We start from the raw sequence: 14,505 nt of genomic DNA, 5'->3' as shown, positions 1-14,505 counted from the left end.
GGGAGCGGTAGCGCAGTGGTTAGCGTTACTTGTTTGTGTTTAGGGAGTGGTGGCGCAGTGTTTAGCGCACTGGGGGTGTGGGGAGCGGTGGAGCTGTGGTTAGCGCACTGTTTGTGTCTGTGGTGAGTGACTGAGGGAGCGGTGGCGCAGTGGTTGGCGCACTGTGGATGTGTGAGGAGCGGTGGCTCAGTGGTTAGCACACCGTGTGTGTGTGTATGTGTTGGGAGCCGTGGCGCAGTGGTCAGCGCAAGGTGTGTGTTTGGGGGGGGAGCAGTGGCGCAGTGGTTAGCATACTGTGTGTGGCTGAGGGAGAGAGTGGTTCTGCAGTGGTTAGCGCACTGTGTGTGTATGGTGAGTGGCTGAAGGAGCGGTGGTGCAGTGGTTATCATACATTGTGCCTGTGGTGAGTGGCTGAAGGAGCGGTGGGGCAGTGGATAGCGCACTGTCTGTGTGTGTGTGGGGAGCGGTGGGGCAGTGGTTAGCATACTGTGTATGGCTGAGGTAAAGAGTGGTGGCGCAATGGTTAACACACTGTGTCTTTGGTGAGTGGCTGATGAAGCGGTGGTGCAGCGGTTGGCGCACTGTGTGTGGGGAGCGGTGGCGCAGTGGTTAGCGCGCTATGTGTGTGGGGGAGATGAGCGGTGGTGCAGTGGTTAGCGCACTGTGTGTGTGGAGCGGTGGCGCAGTAGTTAGCACACTTTGTGTCTGTGGTGAGTGGCTGAAGGAGCGGTGGCGCAGTGGTTAGCGCACTGTGTGTGTGTGGGAAGCGGTCGGGCAGTGGATAGCGGACTGTGTTTGTGGGTGGGGAACGGTGGAGCAGTGGTTGGCGCAATGTGTGTATATGTGAGGAGCGGTGGCGCAGTGGTTAGCGCGCTGCGTGTGTGTGTGTGTGGGGAGCGTTGGAGCAGTGTTTGGCGCACTGTGTGTGTGTTTGTGGGAAGCGGTGGAGCAGTGGTTGACGCACTGTGTGTAGGAGCGGAGGCGCAATAGTTAGCGCACTTCGTGTGTGTGGGAAGCTATGAGGCAGTGGGTAGCGCACTGTCTGTGGTTAGTGGCTGACGGAGCGGTGGCACAGTGGTTAGCGCACTGTGTGTGTGCGTGAGGATGAGTGGTGGCACACTGGTTAGCGCACTGCGTGTGTGTGTCTGTGTCTGGTGAGTGACTGGGGAGTGGTGGCGCAGTGTTTAGCGCACTGGGTGTGTGGGGAGCAGTGGAGCTGTGGTTAGCACACTGTTTGTGTCTGTGGTGAGTGACTGAGGGAGCGGTGGAACAGTGGTTAGCGCACTGTGTGTGTGTCTGGTGAGTGACTGGGGAGTGGTGGCGCAGTGGTTAGTGCACTGTGTGGCTGAGTGAGCGAGGGAGGTGGCGCAGTGGTTAGGGCACTGTGTGTAGGGAGCGATGACGCAGTGGTTAGCGCACTGTTTGTGTGGGGAGCGGTAGCGCAGTGGTTAGCGCACCTTGTTTGTGTTTAGGGAGTGGTGGCGCAGTGTTTAGCGCACTGGGTGTGTGGGGAGCGGTGGAGCTGTGGTTAGCGCACTGTTTGTGTCTGTGGTGAGTGACTGAGGGAGCGGTGGCACAGTGGTTAGCGTACTGGGTGTCTGTGGTCAGTGGCTGAGGGAGCGGTGGCACAGTGGTTAGCGTACTGGGTGTCTGTGATGAGTGGCTGAGGGAGCGGTGGCGCAGTGGTTAGCGCACTGTGTGTCTGTGATGAGTGACTAAGGGAGCGGTGGCACAGTGGTTAGCGCACTGGGTGTCTATGGTGAGTGAGCGAGTGGTGCCTCAGTTATTAGCGCACTGTCTGTGGGGAGCGGTGGCACAGTGTTACTGTCACGCTGCCTGCAGCACTGCGCTCCAAACCCAACCGAGTTCGAATCCCACTCACGACCTATAAGCATGAGTGAGAGCGAATGTTTGAACCGGTCTTGGGCCTCCCCTAGGTCCACTCAGCCTAGAATCAATACTGCACCGCATTTTACAATTTAGGCCTAGCTCCAATCATATTAGGCCTCGCCCCTGTATCGTATGCCCCGCCCATTCTGCCTACCCCGTCGACTCATAATTAGGCCCCGCCCATCTCATCTGTAGGCCCCGCCCTCACGCGGGCGTCCGCGGTTTGGGTAGTGGAGTCAGTGATGTGAGATATTATATCATAGTTGATGTTATTGATATGAAAAACAATCCTTTTGTTGCTGATGTTGAACATCCACACTTACTAACGAGCTCCCATAAGATATTCATGTTTTAACCATCAGACTTGCGAATCATCGAACATTGTACAGTGTTACATACACTGAGGGAAAAAAGTATTTGATCCCCTGCTGATTTTGTACGTTTGCCCACTGACAAAGAAATGATCAGTCTATAATTTTAATGGTAGGTTTATTTGAAGAGTGAGAGACAGAATAACAACAAAATCCAGAAAAACGCATGTCAAAAATGTTATAAATTGATTTGCATTTTAATGACGGAAAAAAGTATTTGGCTCCTCTCAATCAGAAAGATTTCTGGCTCCCAGGTGTCTTTTATACAGGTAGCGAGCTGAGATTAGGAGCACACTCTTAAAGGGAGTGCTCCTAATCTCAGCTTGTTACCTGTGTAGTGGTGATACGCGCTGACAGTGGGGATCGTGGGGCAGCGTGTGGTGATTGGCTGTGTGCCGGTGACGCGCGCTGACGGTGAGGGATCACAGGGCAGCGCGGGGTCATGGGTTATGTGGTGGTGATTGGCTGTGTGTTGGTGACGCGCGCTGACAGGGAGTGATCGTGTGGCAGCGCGGGGCGATTGGTTGTGTAGTGGTAACACGCGCTGGGAAAACGGATCGTAGGAACAGCGCGCCGTGATTGGTCGACTAGTGGGCGCTCACATCGCGGTCCGCAAGAGGGCTATATAAGGCGGTGCGCACGGGCGCTCGGGGAGTTGGTGACCAGCGAAGATTGAAGACGGCGGAGGAAGAGATAGGGCCCTGCGGTACCTAGTCCCGCTGTCCTTGTAAGGACCGGGGCTCTGTGTGACCCAGAGGCGGGACCCTGGGACCCGGGGCCGAACGTCCGTGTGAGGGCCGGCTCTCGAGACCCAGAGGTTGTGACCCACGCCCAAGCTGGGGTGGGTCTGTAGGCTCCAAGGACGTTACGGGGCTGGAGAGTAGTGTGAGCATGCAGTGTGAGCATTCAGCGTGAGCCATAGTCACTACACGTGTCAGTGGAGTGTGTAGTGGGAGAGGTAGTGACCACACGTGTCAGTGAAGTGTGTGTAGTGTGAAGAATAGTGACCACACGGTGTATCGAGACAAGTCAAAGTTTAATAAAAAGTGTGCTACCCGTCAAGAGGTTTCCTGCCGTCATTCTGAATACTTCACCTGTATAAAAGACACCTGTTCACAGAAGAAATCAATCAATCAGATTCCAAACTCTCCACCATGGCCAAGACCAAAGAGCTTTCCAAGGCTGTCAGGGACAAGATTGTAGACCTGCACAAGGCTGGAATGGGCTACAAGACCATCGCCAAGCAGCTTGGTGAGAAGGTGACAACAGTTGGTGCAAATAGAAGAAACACAAAAGAACTGTCAATCTCCCTCGGCCTGGGGCTCCATGCAAGATCTCACCTCGTGGAGTTGCAATGATCATGAGAACGGTGAGGAATCAGCCCAGAACTACACGGGAGGATCTTGTCAATGATATCAAGGCAGCTGGGACCATAGTCACCAAGAAAACAGTTGGTAACACACTACACCGTGAAGGACTGAAATCCTGCAGCGCCCGCAAGGTCCCCCTGCGCAAGAAAGCACATATACATCCCATCTGAAGTTTGCCAATGAACATCTGAATGAGTCAGAGGACAACTGGATGAAAGTGTTGTGGTCAGATGAGACCAAAATGGGGGTAATTCTATATTTGAAGCTTTACCTACGTGACTTTACCGAAAAAAACCTAAGAATACAAAATGCTCTTTGGCATCAACTCAACTCGCCGTGTTTGGAGGAGGAGGGATGCTGCCTATGACCCCAAGAACACCATCCCCACCGTCAAACATGGAGGTGGAAACATTATGCTTTGGGGGTGTTTTTCTGCTGAGGGGACAGGACAACTTCACCGCATCAAAGGGACGATGGACGGGGCCATGTACCATAACATCTTGGATGAGAACCTCCTTCCCTCAGCCAGGGCATTGAAAATGGGTCGTGGATGGGTATTCCAGGATGACAATGACCCAAAACACACGGCCAAGGCAACAAAGGAGTGGCTCAAGAAGAAGCACATTAAGGTCCTGGAGTGGCCTAGCCAGTCTCCAGACCTTAATACCATTGAAAATCTGTGGAGGGAGCTGAAGGTTCGAGTTGCCAAACGTCAGCCTCGAAACCTTAATGACTTGGAGAAGATCTGCAAAGAAGAGTGGGACAAAATCCCTCCTGAGATGTGGGCAAACCTGGTGGCCAACTACAAGAAACGTCTGACCTCTGTGATTGCCAACAAGGGTTTTGCCACCAAGTACTAAGTCATGTTTTGCAGAGGGGTCAAATACTTATTTCCCTCATTAAAATGCAAATTATTTTTTACATTTTTGACATGCGTTTTTCTGGATTTTGTTGTTGTTATTCTGTCTCTCACTGTTCAAATAAACCTACCATTAAAATTATAGACTGATTATTTCTTTGTCAGTGGGCAAATGTACAAAATCAGCAGGGGATCAAATACTTTTTCCCTCACTGTACAGATGTACGTTTCTTACTGGTAGGAACCCCCTGGTTCCACCAGCCCACAGGGGATTATTGTGTCCGTCCATCATGCATCCAAAAAAACCTCCGCACAGTTTCTGGAAGTTTTCCAAAAAAACCTCCGCACGGCTTCTGGAAGTTTCTTGCGCAACACGTCCGTCACGACGACGCCCAATCGACCAATAGCGATGTACGGTGGCGGTCGACCACGCTTCAATGAGACGCCCGAGCAGCACGCCCGATCATCGCGTTTGCGGTCGCGCTCGTTCCGATCCATGAGGCGGCGCATTGGAACCTCCTGCTGATTGCCAACACGGCCAGCCCAGCCGGTGCGACTGTGTTTGTCCTCGACTCGCTGGCGCGAAGCAACGGCAGGTAGAACAACGCATGATTGCTCCAGGCGTTCGCCGCCGAACTCGTTCGCAGGGTCCTGTCGCCTGACGCGCCTGTCGCAGCGCCGCTGCGTGTCATTCGGGCGGTTGTGCCGCGGCAACCAAACACAGACGACTGTGGCGTGCACGTCATCATTAATGTCATGCACGCCGTGCAATCGTATGCCCGCTTTGTCGCCAACGATGGCCACGGCATCCTGAAATGCCTCTAGTGGTACGACCTGGACGCGATACCCGTCTTCCGCCACCGCCTGCTGGCGGAATTGCACTCTATTTAGGCGGGAGAGAGGCTGCTTTAGGTGGTACATGCACATCCAGGTAGAGCAAGTATTGTATGACAACTTGTTCAACAACCCCCCGATGGGTTTTGTACTATTCTTTTTTTTTGAGGAACAGCTTTTTTTCCTCTCCGCCATCCCAGGTCCCCACTCGGTCCCCACCCTTCACGCCAGCTTGTGCCCGCCCTGACAGTCGGGCATATTTGCGGAATACACCACGCCGCCGTTGACCCTGGCCATTGACCGAGCAACCCAACATTCCTACCAGCTCCCTCCGCAGGAATGTGTTTTTTATTAATGAGTCGAACAATCTTCCCGTTTTATGTTCCGATTTAAAAAATACCAGGTCTCATGCACGGTACATGTTCGTAAGTCAGGGACTGTATGTGGATAAAATAAACTATGACTCGTGAAAATGATGACCGTACAATTTCTATGCTGTCAATTACTCGGCAATTTTTATTTATAATCACTATTCTGACGGACAAAATCGCCACTTACGTGCGACTTTAACTCTTGGGTTGATATACGTTATGTTTACAAAACACGTGAAAGAAAAACTAAAGCAGCAACGATTCCACGATTTTGTTTTTCATTTCCTGAAAACAGACCAATCTTTTATCGGAACTTGTATTGCACTTGCAACGTACATGTGGCCTATCACACCTTCCTGGCATGGAATGGAAACAGATGTTCACTGAAATTTGCGTGGGTTTTTTTCTGAAACTGACTAAACCAGCAGAGCAAAAAAAAGCTCCTGGTTGGTTTCGTATTTTTTTTCCTTGTTCTGTAACAGAAGCGGTCGAAGTGGAATTCAAGGCTCGCCGCTTCATAAAGCGACCCGACAATTTGGTGAATATATTGTCTTCGCATTCCTCCTAACCGATACCTTACACTTTACCGTGATGTTAACTACCTCGCCTGGTATGCAGGATTTTGTGGGTTCGATCCCGACACTGACGCCTGCTGTATATTTGGAGTTTGCATGTCTCTCTCCCCGTGATGGTATGGATTTATCTGCGGGTCAACAGGTTTTTCCCTCCACGTTTAGAATTAACATCACGCGTTTTAGAGTATTTGGCTGCTCGTATGAATTCCCTGTGTACGTATCTCACGAGTTATCTCGGACTATCTTACCTTATCTTACCTATATAAGTAATTTTTCTGTCTGTCTGTCGACACACCCTTGTGACGCATTTCACTCACAAACTGCTGGGTTTATGTTTCAACAAACTACACACATACGACGGAATAAGCCCCCGACTGACAAATCGCGATTTATTTTTCCCATCCGTCAAATGTAAAGTAGTTAAATTAACAATGGAAACTATTTATAAGCACAGGGTGGCGCTAAAGCACGCATCTGCGAGAGAACGCTGACTCTGTGGGGGGGGGAATTCTTATTTGCATTCAAAATGCAACAAAAAAAACATAACGCTGAGGTAAATTCTTCAAAGTGTGATGTCCCCGTCCCTCCCACCGCAATGTGTGCAGTTACTACTATAGAGTCGGTAGATACTACTATAGTCTGTAGCTACTACTACTGTAGTGCAGGCGGGGGGATGGTGGGGGGGTAGCGGCCCAGCCCCAGTCGGCCAAGGCGCCACTTTGACCGGCTGGGCAAGCCAGGCGAGGCCGGGGGCTCTGCACGGGACTAGGCATCACCATGGCACTCTGTTAAGTTAGTAGTTCACTGCTATAGAGTCATAGGATACTATTGTAGAGTCGGTATATACGACTATAGAGTAGGTAAATACTATTCTAGAGGTAGATACTACTGTAGAGTCGGGAGATACTACTGCAGTCGGTAGATGCTACTGTAGAGTCAGTAGATACTGCTACAGAGTAAGTAGATACTACTATAGACTAAATAGATACTACTATAGATTCAGTAGATACTACTGTAGATATACTACTGTAGAGCCAGATACTACTGTAGAGTCAGATACTACTATAGAGTCACTAGATACTACTCTATTGTATGTTGGGTGTGTAGGTATATATGCCTACGCAGGGGTAAAAAAATAATTTGAGGGGTGGGGTCGACAATTTTCGGAAACCTTTTAGATCAACTATTTACCCCCCACTTTCTATAACTTTTTGGACTACTGCAAGCCTCTTATAATTTTGACAGACAAATGGACAAACGGCACGCTGTGCTTTCACAATAGCTTAGTATTTGTTTATGTGTCTGTTATATTTTTAAGAGAAGTTTTGAAATATATTTTTCTCCCGGGCAACGCCGGGTACTTCCCGCTAGTATAAGATGTATATAATAAAGGAAATTTGTGAATGTGTCTGTTCGAAATGTTAGCATACATCCCAACATGCTACAAACTTGAAATTTGGAATGTGGGTAGTTTCCAGACAGTACACAATGCAAAAAGTATAAAAATAGACTTTTGCTTTTCTTTTTTTTTTGGGGGGGGGGGCACAATAATGGAAAAAATATATTGCATGGCAATTGAGCGGTGACGTCACATATATGATGTCACCCGCATGTGGCAGTGTTATGCAGTGTGCCTGCTGACGTCACGCATCCTCCCCCCTAACCCTCCGCGTATGCCGTGTATCCCGCACAAATGCGCGGCATAGCTGTCTCGATTTTCTACGTCAACGCGACTATTTTCAGCTCGCTCTTAAATATAAAGCAGAAAATACATGTTTGTGTGAAGCGGCAAAAACTCTCCAACGCTGAGCTCTGACGTCATGAACACAGCTTATGCTGTCTGGAATTTCTAAGTGAACGCGACTATTTTCAGCTCGCCACGTCATTCCCTTCCCGAGTTGCTAAAATCGACCTTACGTATAAGTGGGTTAACGTTGAGTGAAAAACATCCGATTTAGTTAAATTGATTTGTTTCTGCTTTATCTTTCTTGCATAAAAACATTTCAGGGGTTTTCAGTGAAATATAAGGGAATATTAAATTAATTCAGGACAAGAATCCAAGTCCCGGGCGGAGCCGGGTAGTAAAGCTAGTTTATTATAATGGTATGTTTCCATAAAGTAGTGTTCCTCAGCTATGCAACTATCACCGCATTATAGAACAGACTGTATTACACCTCTTATACTTCTACAAAACTTCGTCCGTAGATATTTGTATACATGCGTAGTGTTTGTACTTATTTCTACGCGGAGGACCATAACCTAAAACTGACAAAAAGCAGCAATTACAAGCATTTGTATGGGTGTGTGAATGGGTGAATAAGTGAGTGGGTGAGTGAGTAGGTGAGTTAGTGACTGGATGGGTGAGTGTGTGACCAGGTGAGTTAGTGAGTGGATGGGTGAGTGGGTGAAGTCTGTGGGTGTGTTAGTGTCTTTCTGAGAGAATGGGTGAGTGGTTAAGTAATTGAGTGGGTAAATCACCCTGTACCACTTGCCTAGCTCTGCCAGTGTACCCTGCAGGTTTTGTATATTTCGTTATTTCCATACACGGGGCGCATCGGTGGTGGGATCGACGAATGGCATTCGCCGCTTTATACCTGTAGATTATTAATCTATTCTACTTATAGCACACTTTTTCTGTAGATATTTGTATACATTCGTCGTGTTTGTACTTATTTCTAAAACTGACAAAAATGCAAACTCAAACTCCAATTCACAATTAACTTATTTTTTGGGTGAGATCACGTAGATATAAATGTGTCGCTAACCCACCACAACCCAACATAGCCAATCAGTAAGGTTTGCCAAGTGAACAAAACGTGCAAATTAGTTACTACTTCAGTACATCCGTTGTTCTGGAGAGTAAACCCACAACATTAAACATTTCAGTACGACGTTTCACTGGTGATTACAACCAGCTTCATCAGGCGATTTGCCAGAATTGTGAAGAAGTCTTCCTGTTTCTGGTCTAACAGAGGAAATTATTATTTTTACAAAGCATTTTAAATATCAGTCGCAGTTTCAAGCATGGGTGCGGTTCTCCCCTATATAAACTCAGCCTTAAAAGAGTACTTACCTGGTGTGGTGTACAAGCACAAAGCACTCAGAAGACGAAGGTAGTCGAACGTGGTTTTGGCTATGCTAATCGTGCTGTTTGTGTGGCATTGTGTTTCCTAACAATGGCGAGGTGTCTTCAGTACGACCCCAATCAGCATGAGGACAGCGATGGTGATACTTGGAATGGTGATGGTGGTAATGGTGGTGATGGTGATCAGTTCTGAAAGGACAGGTAAGATCTGATATTGAGATATGTGTGTGTGAGCTTGCTAACAGCACTGTTAAGGCTACATAGGGGATCTTTGTCCATATTGTGGGTAGCGTTGGCACAGGAGTTAGTGAGCTGCACTTCGTTGCCGGCAACACGAGTTCAATTCCGTTGATGGCCACCAACACCAGTAACGATTATCTGAACTGGTCCTGGGACTCCCCTATGTCAACTCAGCCTCAAATGTGTACCTTGTGTGATGTATAAACATTGCCACTGGCCACTAACCCCCTCGTGTGCCGTGGCGGCCTTCATAGGTGGTCGCTAACAGCACTTGCCCTAACAGTCTGTTAAGGCTACACAGGAGACCATTGTCTTTGTCCGCAGGTTGCTTGCACGGCTCAGGTTGAAGTGCCACTGACTGCCTCCCCATCCCTTGCATCGCTCGCATCTCTCGCTCGCCTGTCACCACGGTAGCAACCTATGTTACAGTTCTTCAGGGTACAGTACACCAGCGAAAGACTAAAACTAACCCCCGCAATAGCTAACTTAGTATACAAAGAGCTCGCCCGCAATAGGTTGAATCCGCGAAAGATGAACCCGCGATATTCAAGGGTCCTTCTGTACAATAAACTTGGGCACATTTTTAATTGATCATCAGCCATGGTCAATCAATGGAGTTGAAGATGGCAGCCTTCAAGCGGTCCACTCTTTTACGTGAGATAACTTATGCCATCAACGCAGTGACCAAACATCAACCATCAATCCCCCAGTCTCCATAGCAACAACACAAGCTACTCCAATGGCCCTGTTCAGGGCCCAAGAACGTGCCAGATAGGCCCTGGGACAAGGATTCTACAACTGAACATTGAGAGACTTTCCTGGGCAAAATCTATAAAACCAGATGCATCCCAAAAGCATTGCGGGAGGTGGTGATTTCTAGACCCAAATCGGGCAAGCCAACCGACAACATGAGACGCTGTAGACGGATATCATTCCAGTGCATGACTAATAAACTCCTGGAATGCATCATCCTCCGGAAAATCAGCAACCTTGTCGGGTCAGTGATTTCTAAAGAATATTTACAAAAATGGAGGCTAAAGCCAAATCCCCAAAAAACAAGTCACTGCATTTCATCTTGATAATAGGAGCGCCAAGCACACTCTGAAAGTGACATTTTACACAAACACTGTGCAACATGACCCCACTACAACCTATTTCGGAGTGAAGCTGGACCGTACGGTAATCTTCCACGACCACCTGATAAAGGTCGCTGCCAAGACAAAAACAAGGGTTAACCTGGTTCAGAAACTGGCAAGCAAAAGCTGGAAAGCATCAGCACCAGTGCTACGGATATCAACTATGGCCCTTGTGTAGTCTGTAGAAGAATAATTTGCAACAGTATGGAACAGAAATAGTCGCACTCGACTTGTTGATGCCCAACTGAACACTGCAATGCGATATATCAGTGGAATCCCCAAGTCGACCTCTACACCCTGGCTGCACGTACTCTCACATCTCTCTCCCACCCTTCCACCACAATGCTGCAATCCTCTGGGAAAATCAACGAATTGAAGAAAACAGCCGCCTTCCCATTCATTAGTACCTCAGTAATGTCCCTCATTATCGCTTTTTAATCGGCAAACCCGCGATGTGCAAATTCAAAGGCATCAATGTGAAAACTCGGGTTTTGTTACCGGTTCGTCATACAACACCCACCCCTCCTTTTGTTTATCGTTACCCTACGTCAACCCAAACATTAAACAGGAAGAACTTTGAATGTAAAATGTTTGTAATATTTTCTAGTGTTCAATATAACTTGTATGGTAAATGTATAGAATAAAAACGGGATGTAATGTGCAGTACTGTACAGTATCTGTGCGGTTGAACCTTCCCGCCTCCTCGCGAGGGGCTGGGAACACCACGTGACCTGGGACCCGCCCTGGGTACTCGGGAGACAAGATGAAGACAAGACAGAGATAAGATGGAGACAAGACGGAAGACAGGACAGGGTCAAGATGGAGACAAGACGGAAGAAGAGACAGACTAGACGGAGACAAGATGGAGACAAGACGGAATCAAGGTGGAGACAAGGTGGCACGTGTGTTCTTTCTCAGCAGTAGCATCACCACGAGCAGTACAGTTAGGACTTGTACAGGAATCTCATGGTCAACTGTGAATGGTCGAGCCATCAAAGGGAGGACACGATAGGCAAACTGTACCTCAATAGATTCGGTGCGAAACCGCAAAACCACGATAGATAAGCCTGAGAGGGAAGGGTGTTGCTGTGTATTACACTTTTAAGGTTCCTTGTCAATATCCAACGCTCTCGCAACTAACGATTATTTTCCTCTTCACACACAACCAAGCAGATGCCTGCCGTGATGGCCAGCAAGTCAGGGTGAATGAGAAGAGAACCATTCTCAACTGTTCACTGTCACTGAGCTCTGGAGACCATTTGGTCAAAATTGAATGGAGAAGAGACAATGTTGTTGTAAGTTATGAAGAATTGTGGGCGGTGCGGAATCTTATCTGTACATCATAAACATTCATATAGAAATAACCTTTGTACAAGGTGTGTTAAGTACAAGGGGCTTTGCTATAATCATAAAATTGTACATACGATTGTGGTAAAAAAAAAGTGAAGTGATTGAACGCGATTTAAAGCTTTCGTGACTGCAGGGATTCATCTTCTTGGTTCTTTCGGTAAAGTCACGTAAAAGGGAAATAATAAAATAATGAAAATAAAATAATTCTCACGACGTTTCGGCTACAACGCAAGCAGCCGTCCTCAGGTGAAGAATGAAACACCACCAAGCTTGGAGCGTATATTTAAGCTGGGTTGGAGGGGGAAGAAGAGCGCCTTGACAAAAGTATTTGCATATCAAGAGGAATTTAGCATATTTATGGGAAATGTGTTGAAGCGTGAAACCACAACATTTACAATTTGAGTACGACGTTTCGCTGGTAATTGCGATTTAAAGGTTTTTATTAACTTCTCAACGGGTACAAGGAAAACCAAAGAGAGTACTGAAAACCACTCCTTCCCGGGCGCCCCGGTTGGCCCCTTCGAGTCTCCGTCACATCCGCGGGCTCCACCCACATACAATGCAACAAAAAAGCTCGCCGCCATAACGCACACCGCCCCGTTCCCCTTATTTACATTCATCACCACCATTCACCCATGCGCTGCTCCATCACATCGCCTTCCCCCGATCGAACACGTACATTCCTCGCCCACACGACTTAGCAGGCCGGCTAAAATGTGCATGGCCATCCTTCACTATCCCTTCCCTATACCCGCCGGTCCCCTCGCTACCCCACCCCGGGTAGGGGCCACTTCCACTTCACACCTGCGGCCTTGTATCCCAGCCTAACCCGGTCTACTTCCATCACCCTTTCTAGCAACCTCCTTGCCCAGTAGCACACCTCCAACGGTGATATAGGGGACCCATCCAACTCTTTTCTGCGAGCTCCCCACAAGGCCTCCTTTGTCGCGCCTATTATGGCCCACGTTCAATCTCTGTCATCTCCCCGCACCTCCCTTAAGACTCCCCACATAATGTCCCGACTTATCACCTGCGACGGGTAAAACCAGGACAACAGCGGACTGCTCAGTCTCCACACCTCCTGTGCGAAGGGACACTTCACCATGACGTGCACCGCGTCCTCATCTGTGTTGCAGCCCCTCGGGCATTTGGGCGAACGTGCCATTCGGCGAGAAAACATGAAGCCCCTCGTCTCCAATCTATCCCACACCGCCAACCAGGACAGATCTCTCTGTTCTTTTGTGAGCGCCGTTGATGAAGTGTTCCTCCACACTTGATGGTACATAGTCCTCTTCGCGCCCATCACCCCCTCGCAGGCCTCCCCTTCATTTACTTTGGCCAATACCTCCTTGGAGTTCCACGGTCCCCCTCTCTGACTCAAATTGTACTCTTTTATGTAGTCACCCACCGCCGCATTCAGCCATCCTTGTGGCCAGGCCAAGGGCGTGCCCGCCGGTAATTGGGTCATCCCAAGCCCCCTCAGGAGCCACATCAGGCGATACCTTAAATAACAAGCGGCCTTCCCCCGGGGCTCTTCGGAAAAGAATAACCTCAAAGTGTTGCACACAAAAATTGAGGACAGCACACGTGCAATATTTGGGGCACCCTTCCCCCCGTTCGACGCGTTTACACATCACCACCCTCTTCACTCTATCCATCCCGCCTCCCCAAATGAATTGAAACAGCGATTCCAGGATTCTTGCCTCCCTCCTACCTGGCGGGTACACATATGCGAGGTAGTTGAGTGTTGGTAAAACCACCACCCTCACTACCAGAATCCTCCCATCGTGAGCCGTCTCCAGGCCCACTTGCCTAACTGTCCCTTTACCTGCTTTATCCTCCCGTCCCAGTTTCGTTCCGCCGACCTCTCTCGGCAAAAGGACACTCCCAAGACCTTGACTTCCTCCGTCTTTATCCCCAACTCAGGCGGCCGGCCCTCAAATAGTCTCGGGTCCCCGAAGGCCATCAATTCGCTCTTCTTCGCGTTCACCTTCAAGCCGGAGGCCAGGCCAAAGCGGTTTGTCTCCTTCATGGCCCCCCACACTGATGCCATGTGCCTACAGAGCACGACTACGTCTTCCATATATAGCGCCACCTTCCCCTGTTCCTTATTCCCGGGGATGGTCACTCCCTTAATCTCCTCATTGTTTCTCATTGCCTGTGCAAGGGGTTCCATACACATTACAAATAGAACCGCGGACATCGGGCACCCCTGTCTCACCCCTGACTCTACTGGAATTGTCCCCGAGAGCTCCCCATTTATCAGTAGTCTGGTCTTGAGCCCTTGGTAAAGACGCCTCACCCAATCGACCAAGGGTCCCCTCACTCCTATTTTTTCCAACACTGCGAACATATACTCGTGCGAGAGGCGGTCGAAAGCCTTCTCAAGATCCAGGCTAAGAAGCCATAGGGGGCATCCCCTCT

The 14,505-nt window shown here is 48.9% G+C and overlaps 1 protein-coding gene across 1 annotated transcript in view; it reads left to right on the top strand.

Moving 5' to 3' along the window:
* LOC133348237 (uncharacterized) overlaps positions 1 to 14,505 on the top strand; it is a 35,150-nt gene that overhangs the window by 2,038 nt on the left and 18,607 nt on the right. The window contains exons 2-3 of the mRNA XM_061560954.1: positions 9,455 to 9,556; positions 11,905 to 12,026. Coding sequence (XP_061416938.1) covers positions 9,481 to 9,556; positions 11,905 to 12,026 — 198 coding nt within the window. The 5' untranslated portion in view covers positions 9,455 to 9,480. The remainder of the gene's footprint in view (positions 1 to 9,454; positions 9,557 to 11,904; positions 12,027 to 14,505) is intronic.

The sequence above is a fragment of the Lethenteron reissneri genome, chromosome 27, assembly GCF_015708825.2.
Source record: "Lethenteron reissneri isolate LAM-NWPU_2019-01 chromosome 27, ASM1570882v1, whole genome shotgun sequence".
NCBI lineage: Eukaryota > Metazoa > Chordata > Hyperoartia > Petromyzontiformes > Petromyzontidae > Lethenteron > Lethenteron reissneri.
This window is presented reverse-complemented; position numbering and strand designations above follow the sequence as displayed.